General features: G+C 41.1%; 1 protein-coding gene across 3 annotated transcripts in view; it reads right to left on the minus strand.

Annotated features, from left to right (window-relative positions):
• Positions 1-13,738, minus strand: part of esyt2b (extended synaptotagmin-like protein 2b) — a 51,905-nt gene that overhangs the window by 15,701 nt on the left and 22,466 nt on the right. For all 3 annotated transcript variants that reach the window (XM_083778459.1, XM_083778458.1, XM_083778457.1), the window contains exons 8-11: positions 4,549-4,669; positions 2,288-2,464; positions 1,893-1,975; positions 1,370-1,418 (exon numbers count right to left, since the gene is read on the minus strand). In XM_083778459.1, the coding sequence (XP_083634585.1) occupies positions 1,370-1,418; positions 1,893-1,975; positions 2,288-2,464; positions 4,549-4,669 (430 nt within the window). The remainder of the gene's footprint in view (positions 1-1,369; positions 1,419-1,892; positions 1,976-2,287; positions 2,465-4,548; positions 4,670-13,738) is intronic.

A 13,738-nucleotide genomic window follows, 5' to 3' on the forward strand; every position in this document is an offset into this window, starting at 1 on the left:
AAATCAGCAATAAAGATACTCAAACAGAATAATTCGTTTTTGTCCTCTGTTATCCTTTGTTATCTTTATGTCATTTGTTTTCAAAAGCCTGTAGCACTTTGTGATTTGCAAAAATGTAAAGCACGTTATAAATATTCATATTATTATTATTATTATTAAAATGCGCGCACGCGCACGCACACACACACACACACACACACACACACACACACACACACACACACACACACACACACACACACACACACACACACACACACACACACACACACACACACACACCTGGTGAGTGTTATTGTACTTCTCCCCTGATATCATGCACATTAAAGCACTGGTTTCCAAACACTGGGTCGAGACCCATTTGTGGGTTTCCTTATATTTGTTTCATACATTTTGTCTTTAATTATTATTTCATAAGGAAATAAAAAGAAAATCGAAGAAATTCAATAAATTATAAAACAAATGTATAAGATCTACAAGCTCATAACACGGCACAAAGTGACGTGTTGGGAGCTTTTAGATCTGCTATTTTCACTAGTTTGGGTCCCAGAGAGACATCAAATTTCTCCTTTGGGTCATGGGCTAAAACGTTTGGGAACCACTACATTAAAGCAACGCCACCTTGAATATTGTCTCTTACTCCTCTTGTCTAATTCATTACCGGTTGATCCAGAATTCCACAACAGATACTGTAGGTGCAGAATGCAGATAAGGAAATGACTAAGAATTCTGGTCTTAATACTTTGTAAAAGACTTCCTGAAGGAAGTGGCACAAAAAAAATGCATTGGCTGTTTACTGTTGATCCTGTATTTAAGGTTTGTTTGTTTTGTTTTCTGTTGTCCTTTTTCTTTGGGGTGAAAATTCAATGTATTTATTCTTGTACATTATACTTGTGGGGTTTATTAAGAGGAGCTGTTAATGCCACAACTTATTATTTCTCAACTCTTCACTTCTGTGAAAACAAACAAACAGTTTAACAAGTTAAAAAAGAAATTATTATGATTATGATATGAGTGAGTATTTTACAGACCCCTCAGGTGTTACATACAAAGTGCTATGAGTTACTGGTTGCTACAATGCTACTGTATCACGACAGAACCTTATTAAGCTTCTTGTCAGCTAAGCAGTTTCATAACACATTGTTGTTACTTGTTAATTGTTGTCAAAGTCAAATGTCAAAGTGCATATTTAATTGGTTTGAAATGCTAAAGTATCAATTTAGAGCTGCAATCCTTTCTTTTGTAACTAAATTGGATTATTGAAAGTTCATTTGTCGTTATTATTCCAACTGACTTAATCGTAAGACAAAGATCAGTCAGATACTATCAGTCAGATACTATCAGTCAGTATCAGTATCAGGAAATGTACCTCGTCGACCTTCTGCTCTTTGTGAAGCTCCGTCATATCGATCATCAAGCTATAAATACAGACAGATAATCACACACATTAGATGACAATCAGCAAGGAGAGAATCACCCCAATTTATCTCCACGTTGAAGTCCACTATATTGATTTAACTGCCGATATGCAGGATCGCCGACCGCGGGCCAAGGCAGTCAGAATAAAATGTGCCGATGCATTGGTGCATTGTTACAGCCTAGGGGCAAAATCAATCAGATTTTCCTTTGGATCTTTGACTCCTATGAAAGAGGTAAGCTCCACTAACCAAGGCCTACAGGCCATACGAATTCATTCACAAAGTCCTTTAACCTCGAGGTTTCCAAACTATGAAAGGTATGTCCGTACACTAGTCAAATGTAATTTCAGAGTTTTTTCAGAGTATATTTTGACTGAGTAAAGTCAAACTACTGGATATATAAGGATGAATGAATATGTCTTGTTCCCAGAAGTATGTCGACGATGAGATAAAATAATTATGAGGAAAGCTCACCTCCCCAGGAAGTCATCCTTGTCCGGATCCTCGTCAAACAGTTCAATCTCCAAGTGCTGCCCCGTGTCCTCGTATACTAACGCCTTCAATAAGACATGAGGACAAATTGCTGACTGTTCAAACAGTGACAGGTACGCTCAGGTGGAAAAAAGTACTACAATGTTTTACTAAAGTATCAATACAGCAATGTAATGTTGGTATCAAAATGTACCTAAAGTACCAAAAGTAAAAGTACTCATAATACAGAATACAGAATTTACAAGTGTTAAAAATGTATAAAACCGATCTACAAGCTCTACAAACGCGTCGCAAGTTGTGAGCTTGTACATCGGCTACCCTAGGGTCAAATGTGAATGTTCCATATTACATAACGAGTGCATCCAGGATTCTATCACCTCGTAAACTTCGTTCCACTTGGGATGGAGGCACTCCTTGATGGTCTTGCTCTGGAAGAGCTGGCTGCCGATCTGAAGGACGCCGTAGGGGTCGGACTTGCCCTTGATCAGCCCTCCCAGAAACGTATCCTTCCCTTCCAGGTCCTGGGCCTCCAGGAAGTGGATCCTAAGCACGCCCTGGGGAGAACACAGAGAGCGGCGCTCAGGGCAATAGTTCTGAAATAGCAGCCGCGGGCGGACGCTGACATTTTGACCTTTGAGGCCGCAACTTGGGTGAGACGAAGAGTACATTTTTACAGGACATTTCGATTCAGTTTTAGTTTTAGTTGACAAAATTGATTGTTGGTTGGTTTATTAGTCGACCAAACTTGATGGCGTCGTAATAACTGATTCCTACTTAGCTGTGTGCCACGAGTTGTGAGCTTGTAGATCTGCTATTTCTTTAGCGCGACACCCACAACCCACTACTCGTCTTCGTTCTACCGGATCTCTTCTCAATTAGTCCCTACCTAACATCATAGTCTAGTTTTTATTTGTTGACACAATTGTCAATATATTTTGTCATAGTTTTAGTCATCATAGCTTAGTTATCAGTCAATATCAGTCAATATCAGTCGCTAACAGGGGCACGGTGGCTCAGTTGGTAGTGCTGTAGCCTCACAGCTAGAAGGTCCTGGGTTCGATTCCTGCTCGGGGCGCTGTGGGTGCTGGCGGCGTGTTTCCTCCTCCGCGTCATCAGTGCCCATACCCGAAGGCGGGGTTGGCGAAAGGGCCTTTCTGTGTGGAGTTTGCATGTTCTCCCCGTGTCCCCTAGGGTAGGTATACCTCACAAAAACATGCAGTAATCCTGGTCTCTAAACTGCCTCCCCCTGGCCAGCCGGGGCGCCTGATGGAGGGGAAAGGAACTGGTTGGAATAACGTGTTCCTTCCACGCGCTACGTCTAACCAGGGAAACTCCCCCCTGTCAGGTGTAAAGGAGCAACTTGGGACACTCAAGCATGAAGGAAGCATGAGTTAAGTCCGTTGCTCTCCCCAGGTTGGTGGAGGGTGTGTAGATCACATTAGATGATTGACACAGGGGTGAAAAATGGGTTACAAAATCGTGGGATAAAAAATATATTAAAAAAAAATATCAGTCGCTAACAAGCTAAACGTGCATATGCCCTGAATCCTAATGATTGATTTTAGGTGTGGTTTTTCACATTGACTCTTTTATACTAACTACACGCTGAGTCAGCATATAGGTCACAGCACTGTAGCGTGTCAGTAATCAAACTCCTCCCCTCCCCTGCCTCCTTGCTGTGGCATCTTAACTTGAAGGGTTCAATGTTATGTTGCCAACTCTAATACTTAAACTTGCAAACTTTTAAATAACTTCTGAAAAGCTACTTTTATACACTTCTATTAGGTCACTTTTTATATTGTTTTTTATTGTTTTGTATATTGTTCTGAATTGTTTCAGTGTAAACTAAAAAAAAAAAAAAATCGTTGGTGTACTGCATTTTATATTGCCTCTGTAAAGCACTTTGTTTCAAAAAGCAAAAGTGACTCAATTCAATTAGCCTGTGCAGCCTGCCTTCATCTGCCAGCGCAATGTATTATTGCCAGTGCAGTGGTATGTTATTATCGCGAGCAAGGCTAAAATCGAACAGCATGTGAGTAGACCTGTCACAATTATTACATAATCACGATTATTTGAGATAATAATAGTTGACATAATCAGCTATTTTGCATAATCATCATAAAGAAAAGAAAAAGCGACAAGTTGTGAGCTTGCAACTTCAAAGCCTAAAAGCCAAACAGAAATGTAACAATTTTTTTGGTAACACTTTACCATAACGACCTGTTATAAAGCATTTATAAACATTTATAAGCAGTTTGTAGATGAGTAATAATCATGAACAATCATTGTTGACATCCGTAAATGTTTACCTAAACATTTATAACTATGTTTAAACATAATTTATACGTTATTAGTAAGGTATTAGTAAGTAGTAAACTATTCACATAGTTATAAATGTGTAGGTAAACATTTACGGATGTCAACAAACAGTCTGTTCATGATTATTACTCATCTACAAACTGCTTATAAATGTTTATAAATGCTTAATAATAGGTCGTTATTGTAAAGTGTTTATATGTTCCAGAGTTCAAGGTTGAAAACACGATTAAATCATTAAAACACAATTATCTGTGTGATAATAATTGTCATGCAACATTCATAATCGTGACAGCCCCAAATTAGGAGACGTCAGAAGCACCTTTGGCATGGGGAAGCGCAGCTTGGCGAGCTCCACGTCTCCCACCAGGGGGATGGTGATCCGGTTCGGCAGCACCAGGTAACTGTAGATGATGTCCTGGATCAGACTGTCAGAGAAGCCACTGGAAGAGCCAGGGAAGAAGATGAGAGGGGATTGGGGAAGAAAGGGAATATAAAATGAACCACTTACTTATTTAAAAGTCAGAAAGGGTGCGCTTATATGAATATATGATTATATGAATATTTATGTTTTGGTTTTTTTGCACATGTGAAGAAGATGATATATGAATATCATTGGAGTCCATTGCATTCAAGCATGTGATTAGTGCAATCCAGCAGACCTCGAAATATCCAGCCCCTGATCCATTGTAGCACTCACCACTCAATGACAACGCCAATGACACTTGGGACAAAGAGTCAGTGGTGTTACACACGTGACAAGCTAAAGCTACAACATAATCACTCAACGAGTGGCTAGCCAACACCTTCCATATACTTGATGACGACCAAAGTCTTAAAGTCTTACATTCATGGGCAATTTTTAGTGCGGTCCTTCATCACTACTGTCATAAAATTGGTGTTGAGGGGGTTAGCTAGCAAGGAAAAGTCTATTAATAATTCTGTTGTTGGACGTAGTAAGGGCTTGAGACCAGTTAAATGTCCATAAGCATACTGTATACTGTAATCCTACCATGTGGTCTAAACCATTAAGACCTGGGGTCGATTCTATGAATGCCTTCTAAATCAGTTGTTCTCACACTTCCAAGATTGTTTTTCAATGTTCAAAAATAGCATCTGTACAAGCTTGTAGATCTGCTGTTTTTGAATTGCCAACGTTAAAATCTAAAATGACACAAGATGCTTTCCCCGTTTTAATGGGCTAAAGGAAAGACAGTAATGTCAAATATTGATTCTTTCTTGGGCCAGAGGGTGCTTGACATTCAGGTACGATCGATATTTTGCTGTGCCTGGCAACTTGTGTTTTTTGTTAAGCATAGTTACTCAAGAATGATTGTAGGAAAGGGGCCTGACGCTTGAACATCACTTTAATCTGAGTGAGTGCCTGCAGGTATAATGTACAACATCCCCTGCTTTATGAAGCATTGTATGAGTTCAGACAGGACATGGGAGGAGTCAGCTGTCAGCCTGCTGATCGATTAAAGTGTTTCCTTCTCTCTTATTTAGTCAATTATTTTACCCCCTTTTGGTTGTTGTTATGCCAATGGACCTGTAACCCACTGGCTCCCCCCTCTTTTTATTCCCATTCAACACCCCCCGCTACTGACAGGCACCGCCCCAGCATCTAGGATTTACTGCATCGACCATTCTTGCACTCCCCTCGGCTTCCTTCCCCCGAACACTGCCAATCATATTCGCATAGACGCTCGTCCAAGCCGGAGGACATACGGCGTATTTGAAGATTTCGAACTGTTAGACTCCACTGTACTCCTGCACCAACCACGCGCAAGTGTTTCTAATTCTAACCAACCAGAATCCCACATTTATATGCACCAATTACAGCCATTCTCACAACAAAGTGGTCGATTTAAATATGTCTCCCTCCTTCACTTTAAAAAGAAAATTATCTAAAACAATCACAATATTACACAAAATGAAAAGTATCATTAACAAAAAATCACTGGAAACTCTGTACAGATCCTTACTACTGCCATATCTAACCTATTGTGTGGAAGTGTGGGGAAACACTTATAAAACCATAATTCATCTTTATGTTACAAAAAAAAGCAATTAGAATTGTAAATTTGTCTGACTACTATGCACCAACAAACCCAGTTTTCATTGAAAACCGTACACTGAAACTGCAAGATTTAGTCAACCTCAACTCCACTGCAATAATATACAAGGCTCATAATAAGTCACTTCCAAGCTGCATGCAGGAGCTGTTCAAGCCAAGAGAGAGCAAATATGACCTCAGGGGAACAGCTATATTCAAGACGACAAAGGCAAGGACAAACGCCAAGGGGAGATGTCTAACTGTTATAGGAGTAAAACTGTGGAACTGTAGACAACGAGCTTAAATTATCTAATAAAAAAAAAACACATAAGAAATTATTTAAAGCAAAGGTAATTGATGCATATATAGCAGCAGAACAAATAAACTGAGAAATTATCATAGAAAATGGTTGAATGGGTGCTTGGCTATATATATTTGTAAAAATAATATGTATACAATTCACATGTATAGAACTTATACTATTATAAACATAAGATATAACATATTAAGTACACCTTATGTCTGAAAAACAAATGTAAACCAACATTTTGTTTACTTTTTGTTCTATTTCTTTTTCCTTTTCTGTTTTTAGTAATATTTCTATGGTAACTTGATATTACTTTTTCATTTGTGCTTTTCATATATGCTACTGTGATATTTTATCATAGACTATTATTATTATTATAAACTAAAAACTCAAAACTCTACTGCTACTTAGGGCTGGGATCGAATGAACCAGATCAAACATTGAGGAACCGGAATCCAGTTCCATCACATTTGGAACCGTTTCTGGAACCGGTTTTATTACACCGTCAGAGCTGGTTATGTGGACTTCATGTCTGATATACAATCCCAAAGCAGTGGTTCTGAAACTTTAACAATATAATAGACATAATCATTGCAAGGTCCACAGGTCCATTTGGTTCCATCTGTGCACTCTCAAGAGTTACAGACCATTAAGGGTCCACTTGGAAGCCCTATAGACCGATTGACAGAGGGGTGCCCTGGGCGCGGCCATTACTGAGGGGTAATCCATGGAGCAGGTGCTCCGTAGGCCAGGTGTAGCTAATCAGTGCTGCAGTACTCAATGGTACACCCTCAGTAATGGCCGCACCCATGAAACCCTCTGTGAATCGGTCTATAGGAATCGGACCATTAAGAGGGAATCGTTATGGAATCGGAATCATTAAAATCCTACTGCTACTCCATTGCTGCTACACACACACTGCTGCTGACAAGGCTTGCCTCCACCACTCCATCTTTCTAGTTCAGAGCAGTGGCTGGCTCAAAAAATTATTTGCTAGGTCAGGTCAGGCCAGGTCTCGTATACCCATGGGGGCTTTCTTCATCGCCTTACCTGATTTAGCATACAAATTACAATTTAGGCATTCAGCAGACACTTTTAATCCAGAGCAATTTAAATTAAGCAAGAACAAAAACATGGCAATTACATCATATACATAAAAAAATAGTTATCATGAATCCTGTGGACCTTGCAATGATTATGTAAATTGTTAAAGTTTCAGAACCACTGGTTGGAATTGTATATCATGATAACTATTACATAAGCTAAGAATGTAACAGTGGAATATCTATACAATGAAACTATACATATTTATACTATATAGTGCTATGTCTACATAAAATGCTATCTAAGCTACATAAGTTGAACCTGTATGGTCGTCAGGGCTAGGGCAAGTGCTACGGCAAGTGCTACGGGCCAAGATGGAGTCTGAAGAGGTGGGTTTTCAGACTACGGCGGAAGATTGGGAGTGAGTCTACAGTTCTGATTGTAATGGGAATAGTTTTGGAGCCAGAAGTGAGAAGATCTTGGGACGTGTGGGGCGATTTTAGTGAAGGTAATTCCAGCTTCCCTGCGTTGGCTGATCCGAGTGGGCGGGAGGGTTTGTAGGGTTCAATCAGACTTGTAAGATATGGGGGAGCCATACCTTTGGTTGCTTTGAATGACAGCATCAGAGTTTTGTATTCTGTGCGGGCAGAGACCGGGAAACAATAATGCAGGGAGCGGAGAAGGGGGGAGATTCTAGACATGTTGAGGCATGGATCAATTGGAGAGGCTTAAGTGTGCGTGCCGGGAGGACAGTACAAGGACAATAGTCAAGTTTTTACATGACTGATGTCTGGATAAGGAAGAAAGAACAAGAAGAAAACAAGAAAAAAAGTGCTACGGATTAAGGTGGAGTCTGAAGGGGTGAGTCTTCAATAAGACAAACCTCTGGCAACAATACAGCATCATAAAATCTAACCTTGTCAACATCATCAAAGGTATCCGTTTCCAGAAAACCTAATCATTTCAATGACTCTCTCAATCAATCATTTCTCCAGGCTCAATTTATCTTGTTATCAATGCCCATGATGCAGCTCAGCTTCCAGAGAAACGGCAGGCTTCATTTCCTCTCCGGGAAGCTGTACATGATCTTGAAAGAAAGCCAACCACTAAGGGTGGATATATTATTCCTGCAGCACAACTTTTATTGCCGGGTATTGCTCCGACCGGCTCGCACACCAATAAAACACCGGCACACATACTGTATACAGTATGTGCATGTGCACATGCGCACGCACGCACGCACGCACACACACACACACACAAGCCTGCCGATTAGTAGTAAACTCACACACGCCTATGATTGCTTGCCACATACAAGCTGTTCTTCATAAGCTGCTAGAGTGAGATGTCACCTTAGAGAATCACATTTTCTCAAACAATTCCCCTGCATTTGCAGCCAGACATGTACAGTACATATGCACGCGCGCACACGCGCGCACGCACGCGCGCACGCACGCACGCACGCACACACACACACACACACACACACACACACACACACACACACACACACACACACACACACACACACACACACACACACACACACACACACACACACACACACCTTGCAGCGGAATAGAGATGGGAATAATAACAGTATGATATACTGTACAGCAGGACAGGTGAGTTGATTGCAGCATAACAATGAGAAAGATTTGACACATACGTGAAGCTTAATTAATGCACCACCGTCATGCAGTGTCACTCGCTAACAAGAAGTTATTTCCTAGTGATGTCCACGAGGGACAGCTGAGGCTTTAACCCATTAAATGGTGCATTTATATAGATAGACTGGGAAAACATCTGTCATTTTACATTTTAACCACTTTAACCATTATTTCAATCACTATACCACCGCGCTGCGAGCTTGTAGATCTGCTATTTTTGCGAAATCGTGAAAATGTGAATACTGTATGTATATATTTTTTTAAGTGAACATTTTTAACTTTGCTTCTGGGGGGTTCCTGGCACAAAATGTTTCTGAGCTGGCGGTCCGCGGCCCGAATGCATATAATGTTGGGGGTCCTTGACATGAAAAGGTTTCAGAACCACCCATATAGCGATTTCTTTTCAGAAAACAGTTTGGGATTTAGAAGACATTCTTGTAGAATGGGCCTCAGCTGGTCTTAATGGGTTAAGTGGGGAGGAGGTGTGTAACAGTATGCAGCTGATGCCGTCCATCTGCTGCTGTGTGTGCAACAGCTACTATTTATTTACTGTCTTCTCCTCCCCCGAACATTAAACCCCCCTGCGTGTGTGTGTGTGTGTGTGTGTGTGTGTGTGTGTGTGTGTGTGTGTGTGTGTGTGTGTGCGTGTGTGTGTGTGTGTGTGTGTGCGTTTGTGTGTGTGTGTGTGTGTGTGTGTGTAATAAAGTAAACCCTAAAGCTGAAAACAGCCACTCTAAAGCTCATTAATTTTTAAGCTAGATCTGCTCATTTCGGCCAGCCCAGTATTAAATCAGCCAACCGACCAACCAACCCCAAACCTAACCTCTAATACAGAACCCCAAGCAACCATTTATCTCATGAGAAGAACCAGGACAAACAGTCCTCACTTCTATTTCTCAAATTCGACTATAGGCTACTTGTGGGAACATTTGGAGCTCACAAGTATAGTAGGCTAAAACAAATACAGTAGAACAGTGTACACACACAGTCGCACAGTCGCACACACACACACACACACACACACACAGCAAGCCCAGATCAATTTCCCCCTAGAGATAAATAGCGACAGGGGGGACCCCAGCATCTGTGTGTCCTCTGTGGGGAGAAAGGGACGGTTTGCACGCCGAGCGCTGCATGTGGTGTTAACACATGGTGCAGTTCTAATGATAGCTGTGTGTGTGTGTGTGTGTGTGTGTGTGTGTGTGTGTGTGTGTGTGTGTGAGACAAAAGCACATGCAGCAGCGCTGTGCTATCTACAATCTACATGTTTTCAAATAATCGTAATCTATCTATAAATACACCATATGTCTCTGTATGTCTGTCTGTACGTGTGTGTACAGCTATAATGCACGTAACTCGAGAACCGTTAGCCCAACCAACTTCAAATTCGACACACGAGTTCCACACCCCCACAGGGAGTGCAGTGCCCGGTGTCTGGACAGGGCCCCTGCCCATGCTCCATATGGAGCCTTCCTGTTCTGACATCACAACACTCCATATTTGGGCATGCCTGACACAGAACTCCATATAGGAATAAAGGACACAGAGAGACAGATATACAGAAAACTCCATATATGCGCATAAAAGGGACACAGAGAGATGGATGGAACGGGTACTCTGACATGGGTACAACGGGTATTGCATAACCGGGTGGGGCATGGATCTCCAACTTCCATTGTTATGGACTCGGTGCTCTATAGCCGGGCACTGGTCTAGTTATTTTGTATAGATTACCATGTTGAAAATGTTTCATATATTATATAAGCCTAACCCTAATTACCGGTATATAAACTTTCAAAAATAGTGGAAATACCTTGATGTAAAAATATCCACCCCATTCAACTGTTATCACCCGATAATCAAGAAAATGTTCGTAATCAGCCAACGATGAACCTCTGCCCCAAATTTTCCAGAACGGCCTGTTATAGCGCCACCAGGAGGCCGCTTTGTGCAAAACAAGTTTTTGCACAGTACACCTACAGATTTTGTCCAAACATCACGCAAATTGGTACACAGTCTCTCTAGAGCCATTCAACGAAACCGGTCTTTCACATTTCTCAGACTCCATCCTGATTGGTTAAGATTGGCTTCCAAAGTTCACAGGAGTGCTCAGTTTCAAACAAAATGCTGCAAATCATGAACACATCGCGTGATTTCCGTGAAATTGTGCACCCACATTCCCACTAGGCCGAGGACGAAATGCCACATGAACAATTTCAACTCAGACTCAAGGTGGCGCTATAACTGGCCGAAAACTGTTTTTACCTCTAACTGCACGGATCTGTGGATAACTTTGTATGCCAACTCCCTAGAGGCCAAGGAAAAACCTTTGCCTGGAATTTTTCACATCTGCTCTTTATAGCGCCACCAGGAGGCCGACATATGTAAAACACATTTTCTATTATTACTCCTTCAGATTTTATCCAAATTTCACGCAAATCGCTATACACTATCTCCATAGTCATGTGATCAACACGGAGCGGCAACATTTCCCATCTTCCATCCTGATTGGCTAAGATTGGCTTCCAAAGCTCACACGATTCGTCCATTTCGAAAAAAGGCCACAAATCACAAACAGTGTGCAATTTCCGTTAAATTATACACGCACATTTTCACTAGGCCGAGGACGACATGCCACATTTTTTTCCTCAAAATCAGCCTCACGGTGGCGCTATAACAGGCCAATTCCTGTTTTTAGCTATAACTGCATCGATCTGTATACAACTTATGTATGCACACATGGAAAAACATTGTACCTGCATCCCTCCAACACGAACCTCCGGCCCAAATCTTCCTCAACAGCCTGTTATAGCGCCACCATGAGGCCACAACCTGACCTGCCCTGGTGGAGACCTGTGCCGATTGGCACTTTGTCTAGTTTAGTAGTATATTTAATACAGTGATAACGGGTGAATCGGCTGAAATATCAAGGTACTTATTCATTACAAAAAGTTTTTGTAATGAATACTAATTACAAAAAGTTTTTGTAATGAATACTAATTACAAAAAGTTTTTGTAATGAATAATAAAGTACCTTGATTTTACACCCTGTCCTCTCTTATTTTTCGAGTGCTCGGAACGCTCCTCTTTTTTCAAGTTGTACAGTAGTTCCCGTTGATCCTATCCACACTTCTCCTGGGCTGTGTGTGCTCCAGTTCCTGTCGATTTGATCCAATGAAAGTCAATGAAACTGGTCAGATGACCAATGATATCCGATGAAATCAACAGGAACTGGAGCACACACAGCCCAGGAAAAGTGTGGATAAAGCACCAACCTACGTTTTTGAGTGGTGCAACCACTCCAAGGAACAGCAATGTCCGTGTTCGTTCACCTATGTTAACCTATTTTTAACTCAACATTCATCTCCATGTAGCGTGCACCTGCCACCTGGTTGATCTATCTTTCTCTTTTTAAAACATGTTAATTTGGACATTCTGCACCATGTACTTTTGCACATACATTTTGATGCCAATACTTTTATAGTTTTACCAAAGTAAATTGTGATGACCAGACTTCTGGTTGTAACAGAGTACGTTGCAGTATTGATACTTTTATTTAACACACTCAGGACGGGAACACCCTTTGGTGTTTTAAGCATTATGTTATACTTTAGCTATTGAAAAATAGCAGATCTACTAGATCTGCAATTTATTTTTTTTAATCGTGAGGGGTCCCTGGAACAACATATTTTCAGTTAGTGTTAGAAATTATGTTTTTAAGTTGCCACACCCATGGAGTTCATTAAGTATACCTGGTTTTCACTTTAGCCACCACCCACCTGAACTGAAGCTGCACCCACAATTGTTGTTGTATATGATTTTAGTGTGTCACTAAAGTGTTGTGAATATGAACCACTCACACACATTTTTTATATTCAAGATGACATCCAGACAGTGTATTACTCATTTTAAACTAATTCAGCATGATAAAATATGTATCTGAAAACTTTATAGGTTAGAAATAAGCCACGTAGTAGCACACATGCTGAGCTGCCGTCTGTCTGTTGTAAACAAACAGACTCCACGCGTCGCGTATGTACTGTAGCAGAACTACGTCCAATAGCCTGAAGGTTTGCAACGCTCTGATAGGTTGCGCACGCAGATCCGGCCCCACCAAAGGTCCGACATAAGAAAATCACCTGTCGCTATACCGACATGTGTTGGACCGACATGCGTTGCGCCGTGCTTGCGGTTAGGGCTAGGTTAGGGGGTTGGGCTAGGTTGTCTAATGACAGTCAGACCAATAGTATGTCGGAACTAAAGCCTGTACCCCACTCTGATTGGTTCAGAAACACACAGGCTTCCGTTTCAGACTGAAACTTCCAAATAAAATGACCAAAAAAGCCATTGCACCCGACTTTAAGTAACAAATGTGAATAGCGTATATTTCTTCCACCATTGCTGAGTTATGAAAACCATAAACAAATGACATACT

The sequence above is a fragment of the Protomyctophum parallelum genome (assembly GCF_964188405.1).
Source record: "Protomyctophum parallelum genome assembly, chromosome: 12".
Taxonomy (NCBI): domain Eukaryota; kingdom Metazoa; phylum Chordata; class Actinopteri; order Myctophiformes; family Myctophidae; genus Protomyctophum; species Protomyctophum parallelum.